This window comes from Xiphophorus couchianus, chromosome 17 (assembly GCF_001444195.1).
Source record: "Xiphophorus couchianus chromosome 17, X_couchianus-1.0, whole genome shotgun sequence".
In the NCBI taxonomy this organism is placed as follows: domain Eukaryota; kingdom Metazoa; phylum Chordata; class Actinopteri; order Cyprinodontiformes; family Poeciliidae; genus Xiphophorus; species Xiphophorus couchianus.
The window spans coordinates 7,610,961-7,624,370 of record NC_040244.1 but is presented as its reverse complement, the minus strand read 5'-3'; the positions used below and the strand labels follow the sequence as shown (position 1 = coordinate 7,624,370).

General features: G+C 37.0%; 1 protein-coding gene across 3 annotated transcripts in view; it reads left to right on the top strand.

Moving 5' to 3' along the window:
- sema3c (sema domain, immunoglobulin domain (Ig), short basic domain, secreted, (semaphorin) 3C) overlaps nucleotides 1–12,412 on the top strand; it is a 70,149-nt gene extending 57,737 nt beyond the window's left edge. For all 3 annotated transcript variants that reach the window (XM_028043683.1, XM_028043681.1, XM_028043682.1), the window contains 6 exons: nucleotides 2,157–2,245; nucleotides 2,713–2,754; nucleotides 3,373–3,530; nucleotides 4,881–4,948; nucleotides 6,990–7,120; nucleotides 9,754–12,412. In XM_028043683.1, coding sequence (XP_027899484.1) covers nucleotides 2,157–2,245; nucleotides 2,713–2,754; nucleotides 3,373–3,530; nucleotides 4,881–4,948; nucleotides 6,990–7,120; nucleotides 9,754–10,170 — 905 coding nt within the window. In that variant the 3' untranslated portion in view covers nucleotides 10,171–12,412. The remainder of the gene's footprint in view (nucleotides 1–2,156; nucleotides 2,246–2,712; nucleotides 2,755–3,372; nucleotides 3,531–4,880; nucleotides 4,949–6,989; nucleotides 7,121–9,753) is intronic.
- Nucleotides 12,413–13,410: the final 998 nt, after the last annotated feature.

Here is a 13,410-nt window from a genome sequence, read left to right as displayed (position 1 = left end):
TGAGCTGTTTTATATGTAACTGATTGCTCAGTGCAGTCCTGCTGCACCAGCCGGTTATCAGATAAACAGATAGAAAAGTTTACAGCATGTAGATTGTGTTGCAGCTGGACTGATACAGGTCTAGATGTGGGTTGATTATTTGTACCGATTCACTCGGGTCAATCAGGTCATTCTGGCCTGTTTTCAATGATGGAGCAACAAATATTTAAAACCTCAAACAGAAACAAATTTTTAACTGAAACGTTGAGTTGTTTTTAAAGATTTTAATTATGTTTTGATCAGCTACAAACTGCTCAAAAACAAGAGCGCAAAAAAACCCCAACTTTATATAGTGTCAAATTAGAATTTGTTTTTCATTAATATTCTAATTAAAATTAAAATCATGTATGATCTTGGCTTTATTTATTCATGAAGTCCATCCTTTTGTTCTATTCCAAGTACTGTATGTCTTTGTTACTGTTGTAAAAATCCTCCTTGTTTGCCTTTATTTTTAAAATTCTGACTTCTCCAATGACATAGACCATTATTGCACAAAGAAATATGTATTTTCTTTTACTTTAACTCAAAGTATCTAGCACCTTTCAGTCAATAATAGTAAAAAAAACAATAAAAATGAATAAGAGGCTTTTCTTGTAGAGAAAAACACAATTTCACAATTTCTATGTTTCCATTAAACAAGAAACACGTTTAAAATCACAAGTGAATACTTTTGTTCACATAATAAGTCATTAATAAACATAATTCTCCAACTACTTTCTGTCTTACAAAAAAGGGTTTCTATTACAGCTTTGCTAAATGAACCAATTTCGACATAGCCAAAAAAAAAAAAACGCCTCATCCTATCGGAAAAATAAAAGATTTTTTGACATTGCCATGTTTCCAGTTTATTTTTGAAATGTCAATTTGTGAAATTATATGGTCGAGAGATGATGCCATTTTAGTCACAAAGATGTGCATTGACCTTATAGATCAGACAGTAGCTGCTCACATAAACAATTTTATATTTACAACTATAATTAAAGTGATTGAACCACCTGGAATTGGAACAATATGAACTGTGAAGAGAGGATATACTGTAAGTGAGGGAGTTTATAAAAGATTAAAAGAAGTCACAAAGACACTATAAGTAGAGCGTGGAAGCATTTGGGAAAGAAAAATAATGAGTGAGCAACAGATTCACATGAAGGCAGGTGCATAGAAAGAGGGAAGGAAGCTCAAAAAGCAACAGGAGTGACTTAAAATCTCCATAAACAAACACAAGAATCTAAATGACTAATAGTGATTCATCAGAGGCTTGATGACTCAAAACGCTGCATAATCATGTACATTTTCCCAGAGGGACACAAAATGTAAATGTGAAGTTGTAACTCAGAAGAAACTGCTTCATTAATTAGGCGGTCACAGTTTGAACAGAGGCCTCTGTCTCTCTGTCTGTCTGACAAACTACCTAGCTTGTATTTGCATGCTGAGCATATGGAGCGTTTATTTTCTTTTGAGTGTAAATTAGCATCAGGCGGCGGTGAGAGGCTCCGGTGCAGCTGCTGGTGTTTGCGGATCTGCCGCTCTGATGTTTGGATTCCTGAAGAGAAGCCAGCGCCGGCTGACTCAGGGAGGAGGAGGAGGAGGCGGCGCTCTTATCAGACGCTCACAGGAGCTGATGATGATGGTGGTGCTCAGCTTCCTCCTGCGTAGCCTGATGACACCGATGATGATGATGGTGGTGGTGGTGGCGGTGATGGTGGAGGGGTTGGGTGGATGTTGAGTCCTGACCTCCTTGGTGCCAGAATAGGAGATTCCAGTTTATTCCTGTTTTAAACGCAATCTGGGAATTTGACCAAAATGTTTTACAGAATGAGAGGAAAAGAAAATAGTGTGGAAAATAAACATACATCCATCCATCCATCCATCCATCCATCCGTTCTCTGCATCATGAACCTTTTGTATTTAAACTTAGCATATCGACTCAATAAAAGTGAAACATCTGAAATTTTGAACCAGATAAAATCTGAAATTGTGCCATGAACCAAACGTTCTGAGCCTTTGATGGTCTAAATAAATCCTGTGGTAAAAGTGAATCAGTCTCTCCAACAGTTTCACCTTTGAGCTGTTTCTGTTTTTAAATAGTCTGATGACCCTCTGTTCCTCTCTCTCCTCAGACAAAGGGACGATCCAGAAGGTGATTGTTCTGCCTGGCAACCGGTCCCTGCATGGCGATCTGGTCCTGGAGGAGCTGGAAGTGTTTAAGGTCTGAACGCCCGTCTGCCTTTTGTCTCTCCTGAAAATCAAACGCAGAGCGGTGACGGATTCAGGTTGGCACCGCTGAGGCTGATGCAGCACAGACTGCTGGGAAACACGCTGGCACAGACAGACAGACGTCTGGCTGCTACCCTGACTGACCCTTCGCACATGTTGCTTTATCCTGGCTGAAATCTGCGCCGACGCTCCGGCTCCTTTGATCCCCGACGCCACCTGGGCTGCAGCGCTCTCTGGAATCTGTTCTGAAAACACACGGGATATTTCTTCAAGGAAACCAGGAGAAATTGATTTTAGATTTAATTTTCACTTCTGTTGTTGCACTAAAAATAATCTCAGCAGTGGAAATACGAGTGCAAATTTAGTCTGATGGCTGCTTTCAAAAATCAGGTTGTAAGTGAAGAGGCTTTTTATGTATTTAACAAAGTTAATTTTCACTTTTTGTTGTTTTTCATCCAGAATCAAGCTCCTGTCACAAATTTGAGAATCTCGTCCAAAAAAGTAAGCAACCCCAAAAGCCTTTCCTCTTTTATTTTGAGTTCAGTTTGATGCATTGTTTTACATCACCATACTGTTGTAGATGGGGAAAAAATACATTTCCACCAGTAAACCCAGACATTTTTAAATCAGTTTCAGAAATTTTGAAAAGTCTAAAAGGTTAAATTTTTGGAAATTTTCTGTCTTTCAAAAGTTGAACATTTTGAACTCTTGAAATTTTCAAGTTTTTTTCTTGAGAATTTCTGAGATCAATGAAAAAATTTCTGCATTTTTTTCCTAACAAATTTATAATTTTTTACCTCAGAAATTACCTTTTTTCTAGAAATTTCAAAACTGGACTTTTTTTCTTGTAAGTTTCAACTTTTCAAACTCAGAAAATGTTTTAGAAAATGTTTGACATTTTTTGATGAGAATTGACTTTTTCTTTTTTCTATCTACAATGACCCCAATATGGCGTCGTGTTATCTGTGGCCATGTGTAATTGGTGAAAAATGAAAATCTTCTGGGGAAAGCCTAAAAGCAAAGAAAATAATTGTTTCAGCACTCTGCCTCATTCTGCTGTCATCCAGACACTTATTAAAACAAACAGGGGACTGACATCTGAACTGTTTGCTTTTGCAGCAACAGCTGTACGTCAGCTCTGAGTTCGGGGTTTCGCAGGTCTCCTTGCACCGTTGCCACGCCTACGGCTCGGCTTGTGCAGACTGCTGCCTCGCCAGAGACCCCTACTGCGCCTGGGACGGGTTGAGCTGCTCACGCTTCTACCCCACCGGGAAAAGGTAGAGACGGCCGCCTGCAGCTTTAGTCTGTGTAGCTCCAGATGACGTATCCACGAAAGCAGCTTTTCTGACGCTGACAAGGTTCAAAGGAGCAAGAGATGAAAATGTAGGGAAGAAAATACACAAAAACCTGAGTCATGTTTGTGTGTTTTGTTTATTAATCAGGATTAGATTTATTCAACAAGTTCAATAAAAAACTAAATGGATTTCTTTTGTAAATGTATATGGAAGAGGATTAGCACAACTGGGGAAAAAGAACCGAGTTTAATCTTCTGACATCAAAAATTTGAATTCTGAGAAAAAAAAATTATATTGGGAAAAATGTCAGAATTCAGAGATAAAAGTGTGAATTTTTAAAAAAGATTTAGAGGTCAGAATTTTGAGAAAAAAAATTAAATTCTGAGGAGAAATTTTAATTCTGAGAAGAAACTAAAATATTGAGAAACAGGTCAACATTTTGAGAAAAATGTGAATTCTGTGGGAAAAGTTAGAATATTGAAAAAGTCAGAATTTTGAGGGATTGTGAAGAAAATGTTTAATGGATTTAAAAACTTTTATGAATAAAAATGTGAAAAGTATGACAAATATTTGTATGCTCTGAATCAAGAGAAACTGTATTCAAAAGTCACTTAATTAGTTATTACAGTTCCAAAACATTCCCACAGCATGATGCTGCCAAGCTACAGACTTGTTGCTTGAATTTTCAACCTAAAATTTCCCAAATGTCTGCGGTTGTAAAGTGACAAAATGTGTAAAAGTTTAAGGATTGTGGGCAGGTTTGCAAGGTATTTCTTATCATTTCTTCCTTGAGAATGTTGTAATTAATAAGTTTCACCAAATATGAAATCAATGAGCGGACCAGGTTGCGGTCAGCAGCTGATTCATAATCTATTCAAGAATAGAACAAGCTGTCCTCATGATCCATCAGTGAACACTTGATGTCACAAACTCCTCGTTTCCGTTCTCTTCCTGCCCAGACGTAACACAGAGCGTCAGGAATGAGCGACCTCTAAGCGAACGCGCCTGTGGTCTCTGTGAGGCCCAGCTGCTCGTCTCCCGACCGCTCAGCCGGTCCCGGGGAGAGTTAAGTTCGGTCCCGGAACAAAAAGCTCAACTTTCTGTGTGTATTTTATGTTTTCTCTGCTCTGAAATGTGTCAGCTGTTAACATGCTCCTTCTGCCAAGCCGTTCCGCATGAGAGCGCCACTCGGCTGAACAACATGGTCACATTTTCCTCATGTCGTTCTGGCACCGAAACCTCCTAACACAGAACCGAGGGATTTTTATTTCTGTGTATTTTCGCTTTGAGTTTTGTGTTATATTCATATTGTTTTGTTTTTTTCTTTTAAAGGAGAAGCAGGAGGCAGGATATAATGCACGGAAACCCACTCACTCAGTGTAGAGGATTCAACTTAAAAGGTATTAAAACAGCTGCTATGAGGTCACTTTTAAACTTAAATAAATCTGGTTTTCTGGCTAATTTAAACCACACAAGGACAAATCAGCAAGCCTTAGCTAAGTAATTTTTTCTTACTGTCCCTTCAAATCAGTTGACAGAGAGAAACAGTTTTGTTATTGCCTTCCCGGCAATTTATAAACCTACTAATGTGGGGGATTTTATTCATCTGATTGTGTTTTGTACGGAGCCCCTTAAGGGACATGGGGGAATTTTTTTTTCCTTTTGCGTAATCTTGCAAATGTACAATGGCACATTGTAGATAGAAACAAAAGGAGGAGTAAATTTACGCCAGAAAACTCAGAAATTTTCAGATTTATCTCAGAAATTTTCTAGAGACAACTTGGAAATCTATGAGCTCAAAGCTGAAAATTTGCAACTTTTGAAACTCTGAAATTTTCTAGAGACAACTTGGAAACTTCAAAGTTCAAAATGACAAAGTTTCCACTATTGATGCTCAAAAATTCTCTTGTTTTTTCTACAAAACCTTCTAGAAGATTAATCTCAAAATTGTAGTTTTTTGGTGGAAATGTGCATTTCTTTTTTTTCTATCTACAATGACCTTAATACGCCGTCGTAGAACTATTGCTTTCCGTCGCACTAACGTATTTAATAGTCAGCTCACGGCATCTTGAATACTGAAAGTCTTCCTGCTACAATATAAAGGTTTTCAACGTATGTTAATGTCTTGTTTGTAAAATTCATTTTAATTGTTTCATGTTTCTCTTTTGTTTAAACGCACCACAAACTTGTGCAAAATGCTGGAGCAAAACAGTTCAAACATGGGCTTTCCATTCCTAATCTAAAATGTTAAAATCACAGAAACATTTTGTCGATAGAAAAGAAAAACAGAAAGAAAACATCCAAATTAGTTGGATTATTTTTGAGATATTTTTATGGGGTAATCCACCATGTAATAAGGTAATAAATAATAAGAAATTATGTAACAAAATCGGACTTCAAAATGTAATAAAACGTAATAAAAACTGTAAAAATCAAGGCAAAGTGTAATAAAATCCCTGAACATATATTGCAATGCTTTCTGCTGTTTTTATATGTAATAATATTCTTATTTTTAGAAATGGTAAAGTAACAAAGTGGCGTATTCTGTAATAAGCAATCACAAACTGTGTTTGTCTTAATCTCTGTACTTCTAATAACAAACATGTTTTAGATCTTATGCACATTTAAATTGAAATATTGCTCGCTAAAAATTAAATTTTTGGTCATGTTGTTTCCTTTTCAGACTCATAACCAGAATCCTCTGTATTAACCTGAAGCTGTTCAAGTCAAAACGATAAAAATTAGTTTTTTTTACATTTGGCTGTTTTAATGATGGTTTATTACAACACTACATAATGAGGCATTTCACGCTGTCTGACAGTTTTGGTTAGTCTGAAGGGTTAATAAAGGGTTTTCATGTACAGTCCAAACAAACACAAACATGTAGCTATTAAATTGGTTTTCAACCAGTTTTCTGCACAAAAGAGTTTCATAAAAGAAATGCATTTCGATTCGATTGATGAAATTTTATCGTCACTGTGACTTTATGAAAAATAGACCAAGCTGCATTTTCTAATTTATTGCAAGGGAACGCAAAAGAAAATATTTCCTCCATAGTTTTTTGCCAGTTATGCTTTTTATAAAAATAAAATCTGCACCAATGTCTCACTCTAATATATATTCATCCTGATAAACAGGTGCAGGAAATCTGATCCCAGGTGTTTCCCCCCATTTCCATAAAGAGTTTGGGGAATGAGCCATATGGGCGTTATCACCAATTAGTCACAACTCTGTCACCACTCCAGCTTTTTGATTGAGCCATTTAAATGGAAACAGAACGGCATGATGGGAAACCGAGTTGGTTTGAAACTTCGAAGGGATTACGTTGTGCTCAAATGTCTAGATGGGGGTTTAAGCTGAGCTACATGTCAACAACTCTTGAGACTCCAGTCAGATTTCTCTTCTCTTCTTCTTCTGACTCGGAGTGTGTGTGCTTATCAGCCTACAGGAACGCCGCAGAGATGGTGCAGTATGGCGTGAAAAACAACACCACCTTCCTGGAGTGCGTTCCAAAGTTTCCTCAGGCGTCCATTCGCTGGATCATTCAGAGGGACAACGACAGGAGGAAAGAGGTCAGTCTGACATTTGAAGAAGTCGACAGTCTGCGTTATGGTTCGCCTGTATGGCTGTTTAAGATGAGCCTGATTAAATATCCTCTGTCTGATCTTTAGATTCCATCAAAGCTAATAACACCACATCGCAATTTCATTCAATAACGTGGTATCTATTACATATTTGGCCCTCCTTAGATCAATCAATCAATCGCTGAAGTTTGTTTGTAAAGCACAATTCAGCAACAAGGCGGCTCAAAGTGCTTTACATCATAAACACAACAGATACAGAAGACATCACATAGTCAAGAATTGAGAAAACCAATAAACTTTACATTTTGTCAAGTGCCATCAGAACACACCAATATGTTTATAGTAATATTTTATTCATTATGGCTCAAAAATCAGCTCTAAACATTTATGTTTTTTGTCAGTGTTTCAGCTGTTTTGCAGTTTTCTGGAGGTTTGTTCTAGATTTGTGGTGCAAATCTGGTAGGAATTGTTTGAATGTTCAAATAATCTCTATTTCCATGCTGTCTCTGTGTAATAATAATCTGAGTTATTTTTATTTAAGAAGCATTTCTATAGGAAAAATACTTACACCCAACTGTATTGGGTTTTGTATTATTCTATTATTCATATAATTTATTAGTTTATTAGTTTTCTGGTGTAGATTTAAAGAAGCAGACTGTGTTTTTAAAAGATACTGCATCTAAATCAGTAGAAACTGTTTTTAGAAGAAACTGCTTCTAAAAACAGTTTCCAAAATCACCAACTTATATTCCAGGCTGTTGTCAAAAAGCATAAAGTATCACTCAGGGTTTCTGTTTCATGTGTTCTAATTCAGTGGTCTCCAGTCCTGGTCCTCAGGGACCGCTGTCCGGCATGTTTTTGATGAGTCCGGACTCCAGCACAGCTGATTCATATGATTGCATTACCTCCTTTGCATTCCTGCAATTGCTATAGAAGTCGGTTAATCACCTATTCATTTAACCCAGGTGTGCAGCAGCAGGGAAACGCCTAAAACATGCAGGGCAGTGGGCCCTGAGGACCAGGGTTGGGGACCGCTGTTCTAGTTAATCCTCTTTCCTCATCTTTTTATGGATCAGACCTTCAGAATGAAAAATCTCTGCTTTAACATCACATCCAGGCAGAGCGTCTACATGGTACCCCACTTTGATCCCCAAGTGTCCATCTGGGCATCTGTGCATCAGTTTGCAAATCAGACCCTCATTAGCCTAGTTGGAGAGTAAGTTTAAGTTTTTTTCTTGAGGAACTGAAACTAAAATGACAGGATAGTGTAGTGCTATGAATATGCATAAGCATCACGAAGGAATTATGTAGTGTTGAACTGTCAGAATATGTGACAGAAAATGAATTATTAAGGCTAAGGATAAGGATTATTAGATAGGTGTAATAATTTAAAGGTGATACTGAAGCACTTCTTATGTCATTTTTACTGCTAATAAATTACCAATAAGTAACCAAAAGGATCACAATGTGTTTAATTAAAACTACAAGCTTCATGTAAAGTCAATCAAATGCAATTTTATCTTTGAGAAGCATTAATGGAGCTTCCTGCACAACCAACAAGAATGCAACAAGTGGTTTCTGGATGGTGAGTCAACTACAAAACACTTGTCTTTTTCCAGCAGTTGCTGAAATAGCGTAATAACCGCTGACATGCCGGCACAGTGTGACTTAACAATCAGGAGGTTTTTGAAACAGCTCTTTTTCCAGACACCAAAAAACGTGAAGGTATTGCCAGAACAACTAAGTGTTGTTTGTTTTTTGGGGGGTTTTTTCCAATTGCTTGACTAGATTTGTAACAATAAGATATATTCCTAGACAATAAACTGTTCCAGAAGTAACTGCGATAATTGATAATATTGTTGTTTTAAGACCATTTTCAAATATCTTGTTAATAATGGCATAATAAAGCAAGAACAAATTTTCGAAGTTCAATAAACTTTCAATTCTAGTGAGCATTTAACACTGGAACTAGAAGACATTTTAAATATCTAAAAATAAATAAAGAAAACAACAAATAAAATGAATTAATTAGCCTCTGTAAGCAAAGTTGTTTTTCAAAAAGAGGCAATAGTCGAGACCAAAACACCAGACTGAAGAGTTTTATCAACCAGTTTTGATGGAAAGAGAGAAGAACATGAAATCATTGCTTTGATTTATTATGCACACTGCAAAACACACAATCACACCAAGTTTCTTTGTCTAGTTCCTACTTTAAATATCTTAGTAAACTTGAATTAAGACAAAACTAATTTAAAAATATTTTTTCAGCAAGATATAGAAGCTTGTTTTAAGTTACTAATTACTTAATATTGGTGAAAAAGTACTTGTTGCATTGGCAGATGAATGTACTTATAACAAGACAATTTCCCCATGTTGTAAGTGAAATAATCTGCCAATAGAACAAGCACTTTTTCACCAATATTAAGGAATTATTTACTTAAAAAAGCTTCTAAATCTTTAGTTTTGTCTTATTTCAAATGTAATAAGATATTTACACTACAAACCAGATTAGAAGTACTTGGTAATATTTGGTATTTTTGCAGCAATTAATTGATTTATTGACAAAAACGGAAGCACAAAAATGTGCAAAAAGTGAATTTTGCATGATTCTGTGTTTGCAGGTGAAGCTGAACGATCGGGTCCTCTCCACTGAGCACGGCCTCCTGATCCGCTCCGTCCAGCAGTCCGACCGCGGCCTCTACTACTGCCTGACCACCGAGAACAGCTTCAAGCGCACCGTCGCCAAGATCCGCCTGCACGTGCTGAGCGACGCCATGGTGAGCGTTCTGGCGGACAAGCAGCAGGCGCCCTGGGCCTGGGCCCGCGCCGCGCACCCCAAAGCCCTGCTGGCCGCCTTCAGCCCCGCCGAGAATCTGGCCGTTCAGCAGTACTGCAAAGAGAGGAAGGACTTCCAGAAGCTTCAGCAGAGGCAGCAGCAGCAGCCACCTGGGCCACTCAGGGGGGACCTGGCCAAACTGAGGCCCCTATTGGACCGGAGGAAGAGCCGCAACAGACGCAATCACCTCCCTGAGGTGTGACGCATGGCAGCTAGCAGCAGCAGAAGCTGCCACACACACCTCCTTCCTATCCTCTGCCCTTCAAGGCGGCTCCAGACCCGCTGCGGATGTTAAAATACAACCAGAAGGTTGGTTCGGGGAGATTTAATCCCATAAAATCCAGTGTTCTCACATGAGGTAATGCGACCAGATGGCTGTGATTTTTCAACCACGGGTTTTTGTTTTGCTTTGATCGTCACAACACGATAGGAAGCGGACGTGCTGCGACTTCCTCTGATAAACTCTACGCTCAGAGGATAACTCCCCTTAAGTACAGCTGGACCTTTATCTATTGCTATTGTAATTGAAAAAGGTTCAGAAGAGATAAGAATGCATTTTTGGATTAGAAATATCCAAGTATGAGATCACACTTTGCTTTCATTTCTCTGCTCCTGAGTTTACAAACAGGTATTATAACAGGTGCATCATAAATATCTACAGCCTCTTCTTTGGCTTTTTCTCTCCTGGTAAAAATCTATAAAAAATTCCTTGTTTATTGCAGCAAAATAAGCACACTGAAAACCTGCAGCAAAATCCGTTCACTCTAACAAGGTTTCCAGGATTTCTGGAAGAGAAACGAGCCCACAGCATTACAGATCCTCCACTGTACTGAACTGTAGGTATCAGGTTCTTCTCCACACAATAATAATTCACCATCAGTTTAGTTTTCATCCCACTAACATTTCTATTCCTTTATATTTAAACTCTGCTCCACTGTGGATAGCTTTAAGGTTTTAAAGGTATTTTGGAGAGTGTAACATTGCTTTAAAAAGTAAAGTTTAAAGTTGAAATAAACCTTCAGTGAAATTTATTTCCAAATAACTGCTGCCGATTTCATTAACTACAATAAAAACAATTTCTAATTTGGTGTTTTTCATGATACATTTCTACTAATTTTGTTTTAAAAAAAATTAGTAGAAATTAGTTAGTTTTTTAGTTAGTTTTTTTGAGAACATCAATAAATGGCAAAAAAATTTAAATATCCAATTTTTCAAGAGCAGTATTTATGATTACTGCTAAAATAACCATAAAAAAGGGAAGAAACAGATCTTATCGTTACTTTTATCGCAATCACAAAATATTGTGATAAACCTTAAAACACATATCGCCCAACGCAAAATTTTTTGTACATTTTTCAGTTACAAATAATGATTTTGCATAATAAATGCATTTATTAACAGCTTTTTACCCAGATGAATGTTTGTTGCACTTCATAGCGCCTCAAATCTTTGGATATAACACTAGTAAAAATATCATGTAAAGTGACCTTAAGGAACAAAAAAACAATTAGAAAATCTGTCTCACCAAAAACAGCAAATGTATAATCTGTGCAACAAATCGATTCTTTTAATTTTTATTATTTGTTTTGCTGAATTTTCTGGTCTATTTTTTGTGTTTTGTGCCTCCTGTCTGGTTCGCCACGGTTATGAAGCTGCATATCTCTTCATTTCTTCCATATTTCTGTCTTAAAGAAACGTTCCAGCTGTAATCTGATGGTCTGTTGATCTGTGTCTGGGTTCAGTTTAAAAAAACAAACTGACGTTTCAGTGAACAGCTTGGAGGTGAGGGATTAAGGCCGTGTCACTCAGCACATTTTTCCAGTCTTCAGTAATGTGGAAATCCCTTTTTTCAGACATAGTGAGGTAGTCTGAGTTAGACATTTTGCATTTGTGAATAGTTTTGTTATTTTTTTTCAACCTATAGATGGTGTAGATAGAAAATATTGCTTTTGTACAAAGTATTTTATGTTTCTTTAATGTTTTAAATTAATATTCTTGCCAAGTTTGGTCAAAATTGTTTGTTTTTTGTACATAACTTTGGTGTTATTTACCAGCTATGACCGCATCTGCGATTTCAAAAGATTTTAAAGGAGCATGCATGTTCCCTCATTGCTTTACATGTCAGACTTTTCATTTCAACTCTGCGTAATTTTATTGTCATAAATTCTATGTATTTCTATTTATTAATGTCGTAGCCTGAATAAATCTGTTCAAGTGAAGCTCAGCTTTATAGAAACCCAAACAGCTAGTCACTTATATTAGCTTAAAATGTAGATTACAAAGACACCTTCCATCCATCACCTAAGCAAAATTAATTATTAATTTTCTAAACATGCATGAATGCCTCTTTCGATGTAATGTCTTAAAAACAGCTTGAGAGGTTCTGGTTTCAAGAAACTGATTTGTCAGTGAAAAAACGAATAATAAATTGAGTTATTTTGCAATTTCTTCTAGAAATCAATCGTTTTAGACCTGCATCTCTACTGAAGACGTCAGAGCACAAAACAAACAAAATCATCCTTATTATTCACTATAAGTCACTGCAGGAAACTCAGACTTTGTAAGTCATTACTTTGTTTCAGCTGTATTTTTCAGACACTGGACCACGGCCTATTTGAGGCTCAGTAATCACAAATGTTTCTTTGAAATGTAACTCCAAATGTAACTAAAATAAATCTGAAAATATTCAAAAGAAAGTGTAGTTTGGGAAACTAAAATTGGTCCAATACTGCTTGACAGGCAACTAGCTGCCAATGTAGGAGTGTCATTTATTTTCCTTGGCACTGATTGGCTGAACCACCTGCTTGGAACTGAAAAGTACAGTTGCCTGGCAACCTCTCAGCCAATAGAATGAAAGCGTGATACTGGGTGCGTTTGTTTCCTTCTAGTGGGTGTGCCTATGGCAACCTATCTACCTATCCATGATGGATAGGTTTATAGATATATACATTTTCTGTTAGAGGTATATGTTTTCTGTTATATATATAAAATACATATATATATACTGACATTAGGACCTTAGGACTCCTTCCTAAGGTCAGTAGCGCACTGCTGGCGGATATTTAGTGTAACACGGAGCAGAAAGCTGAGGTCGTTGTTTCTCCATTTGCTACAATCGATAGTAGCCACACAGGTATGGGGGAATTTTTCTGCCATAATCCGAGAGCATTTTCCAAGACTGAAAATGTGTCTTGTGTGCTCTCGAATTATGGCAGAAAAATTTCCCCATATCATAACTTCTGTTTGGTCTTAATCAAAATAAGTAAGGCATTGCCTATTACTCTAAAATACATGCAGCAAAACATGCAACCTCAACGTGACGTATTATTAGTGTATATTTTGAATTTCAGGCCAACAACTGACTAAAGGTCATTTCAAATCAATAAAACCAACTAATGATCTCATGATCTTTATCAGCCCTTACCAATTATAGTCACGACTG